Source organism: Myripristis murdjan, chromosome 8, assembly GCF_902150065.1.
Source record: "Myripristis murdjan chromosome 8, fMyrMur1.1, whole genome shotgun sequence".
Lineage (NCBI taxonomy): Eukaryota > Metazoa > Chordata > Actinopteri > Holocentriformes > Holocentridae > Myripristis > Myripristis murdjan.
The window spans coordinates 471819-483962 of record NC_043987.1 but is presented as its reverse complement, the minus strand read 5'-3'; the positions used below and the strand labels follow the sequence as shown (position 1 = coordinate 483962).

The 12144-nt window shown below is 42.8% G+C and overlaps 2 protein-coding genes across 4 annotated transcripts in view; both read left to right on the top strand.

The window, feature by feature from the left end:
* pigq (phosphatidylinositol glycan anchor biosynthesis, class Q) overlaps nucleotides 1–6903 on the top strand; it is a 66537-nt gene extending 59634 nt beyond the window's left edge. Inside the window, exon 16 of the mRNA XM_030057061.1 lies at nucleotides 6890–6903. The gene's annotated coding sequence lies outside the window, so the exon portion shown is untranslated. The remainder of the gene's footprint in view (nucleotides 1–6889) is intronic.
* Nucleotides 6904–9352: 2449 nt separating this feature from the next.
* LOC115363051 (ras-related protein Rab-40C) overlaps nucleotides 9353–12144 on the top strand; it is a 60975-nt gene continuing 58183 nt past the window's right edge. Inside the window, exons 1-2 of one of the 3 annotated variants that reach the window (XM_030057124.1) lie at nucleotides 9353–9633; nucleotides 10685–10838. In XM_030057124.1, coding sequence (XP_029912984.1) covers nucleotides 10697–10838 — 142 coding nt within the window. In that variant the 5' untranslated portion in view covers nucleotides 9353–9633; nucleotides 10685–10696. Of the gene's footprint in view, nucleotides 10839–12144 lie in introns of all 3 variants that reach the window. The other 2 variants (XM_030057125.1, XM_030057123.1) reach the window with 2 other exon arrangements.

Below are 12144 nucleotides of genomic sequence, written 5' to 3'. Positions count from 1 at the left end.
AACGGATTGCAGTCACTGGAGAGGGGCAGCCAGTGACTGAAGCAACTGCTGCGTCCCCTGTGAAAGTCAACTCTATTCAAACTGAGACACCTGTGGCAGCGACTGTTCAACAGAAAACAAGAAAAAAACGGGTCGCACAACTCATTGGCAAAAGATGCATGGTGTCCTGCGCTATCAATGGGGTTCCAGTACAGATGCTTTTTGACTCAGGAGCTCAGGTAACAATAGTTGGGCGGGACTGGATAGAAAAGGAGTTACCCAATGTCAAGATCCAGCCTCTTGAAATGTTGCTTGCTGGCGGTCCGTTAGAGGTCGCTGCAGCTAATGGTACTGAGGTGCCATTTGATGGCTGGATAGATGTAACCTTAGAGATAGTGAGTGTGAACCATGGAACAGTAGCAGTGCAGGTTCCCATGCTAGTAGGCCAAAGTTGTGTCAGTTTTCCATTATTGGGGTCAAATGTTATTGCAGAGATAATCAAGGGGGATGACCCCACAGATGGTGTGAATGTCAACTCCCTACTACAGGAAGCTTTCAATGTCAGTGAAAATACAGTCAAAGCAATAGTGTCCACTCTCAGTGCAACTGTGTCAGATGGGGAACCCCCTCAGTGTGATGTCAGGGTTGGGAAGAAAGGGGTGACCATTCCTGCAGGCCAGATAGGTGAGGTGAAGTGCAGAGTTAGAGCATGGCCAGAAGGGGGGATAATGTTGTATGAGCCAGCTATACACAATAACTGTCCAGATGGCTTAGAGCTGTTCCCTGCTCTTGTGGATGTCCCCAGGGGTTCATCTAAAGTTGTTAAGATTCCCATCCAGAACATTACCAAACACAATATTTTCCTCTCAGGGAGAACAGTACTTGGCAGTCTTGAGGAAGTTGTTGATGTGAAACCAGTCAATTGCCCGTCACAAAATTCTGAACCAGTCAAACAGTCCATGAAAGCTGAGACCTGCTCTGCTCAAGTAAACACTGAAAGACAAAGTCAACAGATGAATGACAAACAAAATCCTCCAGTGAATGATAAATGGCACCCACCTGTTGATTTGTCACACTTAGAGGAAACAGAACAGGAAAAAGTAAGAAAGATGCTGTTTGAGGAGTCTGATATTTTTGCCCGAGAAGATGGTGATATTGGCTGCATCAAAAATCTGAAACTCAAAATCAACCTAAAGGATGAGGTACCTGTACAAAAGTGCTACAATGCCATCCCAAAACCGTTATATCGGGAGGTAAAAGAATATGTCCAGAATCTGTTGAATCGAGGATGGATAAAAAAGTCTGTATCGCCATACTCGTCTCCTGTGGTCTGTGTGCGAAAAAAAGATGGCAGCCTACGATTGTGCGTTGACTTCCGAGAACTTAATCGGAAAACCATCCATGACCGACACCCCTTGCCACGCATCCAACACCTGCTGGATAACCTTGGAGGCTACACTTGGTTCTCCATCCTTGACCAGGGGAGCGCTTACCACCAGGGCTTTGTGGATGAGAGTTCACAACACGTCACTGCATTCAACACTCCATGGGGTTTGTATGAGTGGGTGCGACTCCCATTTGGTCTCACAAATGCTCCTGCAGCATTTCAAAGATGCATGGAGGGAATTTTGGAAGGTCTGAGGGATGAATGTTGTTTTCCCTATCTTGATGATGTGCTGTGCTATTCAACAACTTTTGATGGTCACATTCAAACGCTACGACAGGTGTTTGGTCGATTGAGAGAACATGGTATCAAGCTGCGGCCGAAGAAATGTGAAATTTTTAAACGGCAGGTGAGATACTTGGGCCGCATAGTGTCAAAAGAGGGAGTCCAAATAGATCCCAAAGATTTGGAGGCAGTTTTGCAGCTGAAAGAGCGAGAGCCTAAAACAGTTGGAGAAGTGAGAGCTTTGTTGGGGTTCTTAAGTTACTACCGCTCTTTCATTCAGGACTTTGCTAAACTAGCCAGGCCTCTTTTTGAGCTTGTACAAGGTCATAAGAAGTCAAAACAAACTGTTCCGGCCAAGACTGCCAAGGGCAGAGTCCAGAGTACAACCAACAATCAACTGCCCTCTAAGACACCTGTTCAGTGGACACCTGAGCACAGTGCCATTGTCTCTAGGTTTGTGGACATGTTAACCAGCTCGCCTATACTAGGCTATCCTGACTGTGATTTGCCATTTATCCTGCACACTGATGCCTCTAATGAAGGGCTGGGGGCAGTACTTTACCAACAGCAGGGGGGTAAATTACGTGTCATAGGATATGGTTCCAGGTCACTCACTCCAGCAGAAAAAAATTATCACTTGCATTCAGGCAAATTGGAGTTCCTCGCTTTGAAGTGGGCAATTTGTGATAAATTCAGAGACTATCTTTACTATGCCCCTACTTTCACAGTATATACTGACAACAACCCACTGACTTATATCTTAAGTACAGCAAAACTCAATGCAGTGGGCCATCGCTGGGTAGGTGAGTTATCAGATTTCCACTTTGATATTAAATACAGGCCAGGAAAGATGAATGCCGATGCAGACACACTGTCACGTTATCCCATCATGTTCCAGGAGCGCATTGGCGAGTACACAGAAGCTGTGCCCACAGATGTAGTGGCCGCATTCTGGCAAGGAGACAAAGTGGTGGAAAAAAAAGATGTGCCATGGGCAGCCGCATTGGTGCTCACTTCAACCCCTGATGATTCACCACCTGGTACCATACCTGTTTTCATGCCAGAGGATATCCGAACTGCCCAGACAAATGACCCTGCAATCAGCGACGTCATAACACTGAAAAAGAGAGGATGGATCCCAAATGACAAGGATAAGAGACAAATGTCACGTGAGACAAGGAGACTTGTGCATGAGTGGAATAAGCTAAAGTTAGACAAGGGAATTCTGTATAGGCACACTGGTCAGAGGAAACAGCTGGTTCTTCCTACTGCACTGAAACCAATGGTGCTTAAGAATTTGCACAATGATATGGGACATGTTGGTGCTGACAAAGTAATTCGCTTGGCAAGAGAGCGGTTCTTTTGGCCTTTCATGCAGAATGAAATTGAGGATTACGTGATCAGGAAGTGTGCTTGTATTAAGCAGAAGCGGCCTTGTGTACCAGACAAAGCACCCATGGGCTCCATAACTACCAGTGCCCCATTCGAGTTTGTCTCGGTTGATTACCTCCACCTTGAACCAAGCAAAGGAGGGTATGAATACATACTTGTTTTGGTTGACCATTTTACCCGCTTTGCCCAAGCGTACCCCACTAAGAACAAGTCGGGTAAAACAGCGGCGGAGAAAATATTCCAGGATTTCATCCCGAGGTTTGGTTACCCAGAGAAATTGCATCATGACCAGGGGCGGGAATTTGAGAATGCACTGTTTCAGAGACTCCAACAACTCGCTGGCATATCTCACTCCCGAACCACACCATACCACCCACAGGGCAATCCTGTTGAGAGACTGAACAGAACACTGCTCCAGATGCTTAGGACTCTGCAGGAAGAGAAAAAGTCTGATTGGAAAGATCACTTACCCCACATTGTCCATGCATATAACTGTACTACCCATGAAGCTACGGGATACTCACCATTTTTCCTCCTGTATGGAAGAGCACCACGTTTGCCAGTTGATTTACTTTTTGACCTGAAACCTGAGGAAGAGACTCCAGACAGGCAAATGTTTGCACAAAAATGGGCAACTAGAATGAGGGAGGCATACAAGATTGCCTCTGAAAACAGTCAGAAATCATCAGCAAAGGGAAAAAGACAATATGACAAAGGTGTGAAAGGTGCCACACTTCAACCAGGTGACAGGGTGTTGGTGCGAAACCTCTCTGAAAGGGGTGGCCCTGGCAAGTTGCGTGCCTACTGGGAGGACAGGGTCCACCGTGTCATTGAGAGAGTTGGAGAAGGGCCTGTGTATAAAATACAAGCAGAGTTTGGAAACAAAGTACTCCGAGTACTCCATCGAAATCTCTTGCTTCCTGTGAATGCCTTACCTTTGGAAGAGAATGGAATGGGACCTGTAAAAGGGGGACAAACAAAACAGAGAACTAACAACAGTGGAATGTCAGAGCAGGACTGTAATGAATCAGACAAAGAGGAGGACTCATTTTATCCCCGGCCAATACCAGTGTACAGGATGACTCCCATCAAATCTGTTGCAACTCACTCAGAGTCACAGCAGCCACTGAACCCGTCTGCTCATGAGTTCCAATCAGTGAGACATGTGCCAGCTCACAAGGAACCAGTTCACAGGCCAGAGCAGCAACGAGTATCACCAGCTCCACAAAGTGTGGATAATGCAGAAACATGTCAGGAAATAAATGATGTCCAACAGGATGTGGAGTTAGAGGAGGAGCGTGAACCAGAGCCACCGGGTGAACAAATTGTGAGGAGATCCTCACGTGTGCCACGACCCAAAGAAATGTTCACTTATAACAGTTTGGGCCAACCGTCATATCAGCCTTTTATGCCTGGTGTCAACTCTGTGTTCCAGTGTGTACCCTACCTCATGCCGAGTATTGGAGCGCCAAGTCTAGTCTTTCCGGACACTAACTATGTGCCAAGGCCCGTAATCTGGACTTACTAGTTATTAGACTGAGGATCAGAAAATTCATGATGGACATGACCTCTGACAGACATAATGCACATTTATTCTGAGTCAAACTTTTGATTGTGAGATTATTTTTATTGTAGCTGTAGATGTCAGGAGACATCTTTAAAAGTAGGGGAGAGTGTAGAGGGTTGGAAAATGGCCTCTATTAAAGGAAGGAAAAAAATCTGACACCCCCTTATTTTTTTCAAAACATATTAGCTTCATTTAATTTAACATTTGGCGTAAATGTTGTTGTTCATTTTTGTGACAGTAGGTGTCACTGTAACACTAGGGAACAGTGGGGGGCGCCCAACTCAAGCCGTGTCGGTCTAGAAGAAGAAAAATAAACATGGCACTTGAGTTGGCCAGACGATTTAAACAGCGTCTGTTCCTCCCTGCTCCACAGGTATGTACAACTTGGTGTAGACATCTAAGATTGAGTTGTTATGTTGCATAAGCACTCACTAAGCATTTTCCGACATATATGTGCGATCTAAGTAGTTAAAAAAGCGAGCTTGGATGTAGTTTTGTGTATCGTGTATTTTGTTAGCTAGCACCTCGTGTAGCACGGCCAAATGGTACAATGACCAAAACCGACATTTTGTGAGAAGTATTTACCATTTGTTAATTATTTGTTAATCTAATATGTACTGCCACGTACACGGGATTATCATTTCCTTCTGTTGTGCATTGGTGTTGTGAACGAAGCTGGGGGACATTTGTGTTTTTGTTGTCATCCAGATATGTTGTGGTTGGGAGGGATGTTGAGTTTCAGTGATGTTTTTGAACTGCTTTGTGTTATGAGAAAAAAATAAACATGGCACTTGAGTTGGCCAGACGATTTAAACAGCGTCTGTTCCTCCCTGCTCCACAGTGTCTGTTCCTACCTGCTCCACAGTTTTCCAGGGCTGTGCAGCAAGTTTGCTACCGGCCCAGGTACCCCTAGGCTTGAGGTCGGTAACATAAACAATAAAATAAAGTGTAAACAAAAAAATGGCAGCTCTGAAATAATACTGCAGTCCCATGCTTTATGACTTCTTCTGCCTCTCCTTGTCCTTTTGCAGATTGGCATTGAGGAAGACAAGTGATCTCACTTTTGTGGAAAAAACAAAGAAATTGGGAACTGGCTCGTTCATTTCAAAGAGCCGGTGTTCTGGAAATCCTTCCTACCCGTAAAGATATCCTACCAAGCCACACTGCGCATGTGTAGAAGCATATTCTGACAAGGTAATTTCAATTGTCAGAACGTCCTACCTGTATATATTAATGTAGAAGCATATTCGGACAAGGTTAGGGTTAGGGTTAGGGTTAGGGACAAGGTAGGACGTTCCGCGGAAGTAGGACGATTTGGCAGAACACCGGTTCACTCGTTCACTTCAAAGAGCCGTTCAAAAGAATCGACTCGTTCCCGAACGAATCATCACTAGGCTACCATAAAGCCGGTTATCAACTCGCTAACTGAACCCAGGCTTTTCCAATCTAGATTAGAGTTCTCATATTCTGCCCGAGCACTTTCGGCCATCCAGCCTTCATCAGTGTGAGCGTGCTTGTTTGTTGGCTTTTTGGACAGTATGTTGTGTGGGGCTTGTGCCTCCTTGCCACTCTGGGATGGGTGACAGCGATTAGTGGCTGATTTGACACACCTGCTCTGCACTACAGCTGATAAATCAGTGCAGGCACTGTCTGGTAACTCACACTGATGAAGGCCGGATGGCCAAAAGTGTTCTGTGCAAATGCTTGAAAAACCTGAATAAAATATTTTAACTAGCTGATGGACAGACCTGTGTGCGATCCACAACTTCTTCCTTTCTGTGATATTCGCTTGGACTGCGCACCAGGAGGGTAAGAGCGCAGTGGCCACCCTGTATGCTCTACTAATTTTTTCCCTTATCAAACACTACAGAAACCTAACAGATATTGGCCAGATCCATGGACCAAAATCTTCCCCCAAGAGCAAGCACAGGGCAACAGTGGTGAGGAAAAAACCTTTTTAACAGGGCCAAAAACCTCAAGCAGAACCTGGCTCTGGGTGGGCTGTCATCTGCCTCAACTGGAGGGGTTGAGAGATGGACAGAGTTGAAAGAGAGAGAAAGAGTGAGAGCGAGAGAGAGAGAGAGGAGGGAGGAGCACATTGCAGGATATAGAACGATGCAAGTTCGACATAGCAATAATAATAATAATAGCAATAATAATACTACTTGTGATAATAATAGTAGTAGTAGGAACAATGATAGCAAGAATAGTAATAATGATAATTTTAGGTCTGATTGTAGTGGGACTGAGTAATACTAATAATAGAGAGCACAGAGAGAGAGGAGAGAGAGCTCAGTGCAGCGTAACTATGGGACAGTCCTAAGCTTTACAAAAAGAAAGGTTTTAAGCCTACTCTTAAACGAAGAGAGGGTGTCTACTTCTTGGACCCATCATTAAGGGCTTTGTAAGTGAAGAGGATTTGATTCCGGATTTTACAGGGAGCCAATGCAGAGCTCTTCTTAGTTCTAGTCAAAATTTCCTGAAGCAACCTAGTTGGGATGGGGTCTAGGAGACAGGTCATGATTAGTTAAGGAAGGTCAGTTGGAGAAAAGCAATCTAAATATACAGTTAAGTCCATAAGTATGTGGACAGTGACACAATATTCATAATTTTGTCCTTGTACACCACCTCAGTGGATTTGAAATGGAGTAATCAAGACGTGCAGTCTGAAGTGCAGACTTTCAGCTTTAATTTAAGGGGTTGAACAAAAATAATGCAGTAACCTTTTAGGAATTACAGCCAGTTTTATACATTGTCACCCCATTTTCAGTGGCTCAATAGTAATTGGACACTTGACTAAAAAGTACTTTCTTGGCCAGGTATGACCTTTCCCTCATTATTCCATGACAAATTAAAAAAATAAAAGGTCTGGAGTTCATTCCAAGCATTTGGTAGCTGTTTGCCAGAACCCTCAACTTGATGCAAAGAGGTGTCTATGCAGGTGAAGGAGGCCATCATTAGGCTCAAAGCAAGCAAAAAAAAAATCTCTCAGACAGATAGCAACAACTTTAGGAGTAGCCAAATCAATGTTTTGGTATATCCTGAAAAAGAAGGAATGCACTGGTAAGCTCAGCAACACCAAAAGGCTTGGAAGACCACAGAAGACATCTAAAGTGGATAAGTGAAGACATCTCTCCCTGGTGAAGAAAAACCCATTCACAATGTCTAGTGAAATCAAAAACACTCTTAAGGAGGTAGCAGTATCATTGTCCAAATCTACAGTCAAGGGATGTTTGTGAAAAAAATAAATACAGAGGGTATACAGCAAGGCGCAAACCACTGGTGTCACTCAAGAACAGCAAGGCCAGATTACACTTTGCAAAAAACATCTAAAAAAGCCTGCCCAATTCTGGAATGAAAGGAAGATGAATGAAGATTTAACTGTTACCAGAATGACGGGAAGAGAAAAGTGTGGAGAATGAAAAGAACAGCTCATCATCCAAAGCATATCACATCATCTGTCCATCATGGTGGAGGCAGTGTTATGGCATAAGCATGCTGTGAAAGCAACCGAAGAGTTACTGAAAACAAAGAAATGGAATATTCTTCAATGGGCAAGTCAGTCCCCAGACCTCAACCCAGCTGAGCTGCTTTTCTCCTACTGAAGACCAAACTGAAGGCTGAAAGAAAAACAAAAATGCAGCAACTGAAGGCAGCTGCAGTAAAGGCTTGGCAGAGCACCTCAGTGGAGGAAACTCAGAATTTTGTGATATTGTCTATGGATTCTAGACTTCAGGCAGGCAAAGATTCCAGAGGATTTTCCTCCAAATATTGAATATAATCCTTACTTATAGTTACATATGTTCTCTTATTACTTTGATTTATACAGCCAATTATCACTTTTGTGTTTCATGAATGGCAACAACTTTGTTCACCACAGAACCAGAACATTATAAGGTGGGTGTTTCAAACGAAAATTGAAAACTGAGGGATTTTGACTGTGTTGTGAAATCTGAAGTACCCTCATATGATTTGCAAAACAGTTTGCTGCAATGTAAAATGTGGATAAATTGTGGTAAATGGGCCAGTCATCCAAAATCACTGGTATGGTCCTTTAACACAACTGTTCCAAAGAGAACTGTTCAAATTTCATTGTTTTCTTGTCCCTTTCCAGCTCATCTGTCACCATTCTCAATATGTTTAAGAATATTAGCTTTTATTGTCTCAGTGAGACCTCTCATTACAGTCATTCTCTAACATGGATACTGACTTAATTCTGTTCCTCACTAAGGTTGAAGCCCTGAGGTCTGTGGACCCCACATGGAGAACCATTGACATAACCAATACTTTTATTATTATTGTTATTACTGTTGTTGTTGTTGTTATAATTATAATTATAACTAATAATAATATAATAATAATAATCAGCACTTTTTCATACAGTAAAATTGGATTGAACAAACAAAGGGCAATTCAAAAGAAAAAATGTGCAATGAAGACCAAAGAAACCTTAAAATAGATAGAATACACAATTTAAAGCAAAATCAAAATGATAAATAAATATTCTAGAACCATCTCGTTTTCTCATTTCGAAGATTTTTTTCGCCACTGTACTGTACTGTACTGTACTTTATGCTCATTGAGAACTTAACCATCTTTGCTGCACACATCTCCGCACCAACTGGGACTATTGACAACTAATTTTGATGGATGTCACTCACAGCCTATCAGGTCCCACCGGTGGATGAGCGTCCAATCACATGAGCGGGGGTGGAGCTTGAGGCGGGGGGTGGGAACAGGGAGAGGAGTCAGGCAGCGCAGTGTGTCGATCTGTCAGGAGCGGTGTTGTTGTAATACAGTGTGTTGCCGCGATTATGATACCACATAATGGAGAAAAATGGAAAGATCACGAACTGAGATTACCTAACACACTTACAGAGACTTGGACCAGACCGAATCCACCAGCCCACCACGGAAGACGTAAACCATTAACTCCAGTCCGTAACAGGGATGTGACGCCGTGAAGTTGGAGAATCTTTGTTGTCCGGACCAAAGACAGGGGGCCTGAAATTAGACAACGGTTGAAGTAAAGCTAACAGTTACTGCGTTAGCTGCTAGCTTGCTGTGAAATACTGCCAGTCAAATTTATCATAGGGGAAGTGAGCTTCGAGAGAGTAACACTGTGCTGCTATGTGTACCGTGATATACCAGGGGTCTTTAAATAACAATCAATACTTGCCAGTTGACTGCTTTGCTAGCGCCAGTAGTAATAGCGAGTGTAGTGGACTAACTACCAATGCTAAGCTAGCTGGCTAGCTCGCTGGCGGGGCTAGCTTGTTGTTCTGCTGCTACCCAAGAGGTTCTCTTATGTGAACAAGAGGAAAGTCTACTGAGCCTCTCAGACCCTGCAGGTTTGGTAGTTTGTTTGCTAGCTTTGATATTTTTAACTCTATGGAGTTACGTTATCTGCTCATTTATTTTGCAAGACAGTGGAAGCAAACCAACTAATCTAGGCATTAAGCATGGTTTTCTCCATTGAAGTGACTCCTGCCACCAAGCTCACAATAATCATAACATCTGTTGAAATAGCTCAACCAAGCCAATATTCAAATATCAGTGGATTTAACCTCAGTGACGTTAGATGTTAACCTGTCGTTAATGGTGTTTTATTTAATTGGCGATGTGAAATCTGTACATTTAAGCTGTTAGATATCACTTGGAAAGACAATGGCAGCTGTTTACTTCGGGTTAAAATTGTGTTTTTCCACAGAGCTCCGCCTGTAACCACATCATAATTTTTATCTGTCTTTGGCTATATCAATATTTTGCTTTTCAGCACCTCGTTTTTGGCACTCACCTTGATTTTCAACAGTATTGTGACTGTTTGGCTGGACAGCAGTCTTGTTTTAACATTCAGATGCTTTTCACACCAACGTGGGAACATTTTTAAAGTGGTGCAACCCAGGGACTTAGACCTGTGTGGTCCAGTTCAGCAAGTTCATGACATAACCGACCCCTGTTTGTTTTGGGTCAGGCGGGCAGGATAACACAGGGGACCCATCTCTGTTTGCATCCACGGGGGAAGTGGGCACCTGTCCTCAGTCTCCATTTGTGTTTCTCGTTGTCTGTGGGTTCAGATGTGAGACGCAATGGGTAGCCAGGGCAGCCCAGTGAAGAGCTATGACTACCTGCTTAAGTTCCTCTTGGTGGGAGACAGTGATGTGGGCAAAGGAGAGATCCTGGACAGCCTGCAGGACGGCTCTGCTGAGTCCCCATATGCTTACAGCAGCGGTGAGTCATTGTTGTCTTCACTTATCTGGACCTGTTGGTTTGCTTTTACCCTCTGTGACAACCTCCTTGTGCCACGATGTGTCATGCTTAATCATCACAAAAGTCCTAATCATGCTAGCTGTGCATTTCAGTGTGTGCGCTGTGGAGAATACACAATAAACTGTCTTCACTGCCTATCTCTGAAAACTCATACACTCATAAACATACCACTCGCATGGAAGTGAGAATGAAAAACAAGAGTGTATGTGTATTGCGGCGGTGTGAGAGGAGAGTTTCACCAATCCAGTAGCAGGGATTCGGGTTTAGATCAATATATTGAGCTGATGTTGGCATTTTATTAAATAGTAGATATTGCCAGTCGGCAACTTTCAATATAATTGTGGCGCCTCCTTTATTAACTCCAGCATCTTTAGATGTGTGAAAGAATCTGATTAGTACTGCTTTACCTTAAGTTTCTGATACATAATGCTGGGGCAGTGGTCTGGGAACCTCCAGGGGTCCACTGGAAAATGAGGAATAATTTAATTTCACAGGAATTTAAAACACTAGAAATTGTTAGAATGCAGAAACTCTATTAGGAATCATTTAAACATTTCTTCCTGATTAATATCACTTAGATAGATAGATAAGATAGATAGGTAGATAAGTTAGAAGGAAGCTTTAATATCTGAAGATTTCAAGTACCATAGCTTCCACAAAAAAGACAAGCATACTGTCATAACACTGCTTAAATAAACCTTCCTAAATATTAAAATGACAAGTAAATAAGAAAAATAGATTTGTCAGTATTGAAATGAAATATTTAAAGGTCATATTAGTGATGCTGGATCAATGTCTGATTTCTAGTGTTTGAATGCTTGTGAAAGGCCAAAATATCTCTTGATGCAATATATACATATAGAGCAAAATACACAGTGTATTGAAACTCAGCATGGGGTCCAGAATATGAAAAGTCTGAAATTGTCTGAGACCAGGCAGGTAGTAGCAGCAGCACATTCATTATGTCATGGTGTGCAAGCCTGTTGTTCTGCAGCTCATTTTTTAATGGGCCTTCAAGGGATTTTGTCAGTGTTTAATATAGGACCAGGCAGTATAGAAATATGATATTGATATCTTGGTATGACACTACATATCATCTGGGATTTAATTTATCATTTTTTGGGGGGGTGGTCAGTAATTTAAAAAATCTGTCATTCTGTATTATTTAGTATTTATTTATGTATTACATTTATTGTGGTAATTGTCTTGATTTCATTTTAAATATATATTTGAAATAGACTTTACTTTTTTTCCTTCTTTTGATTTT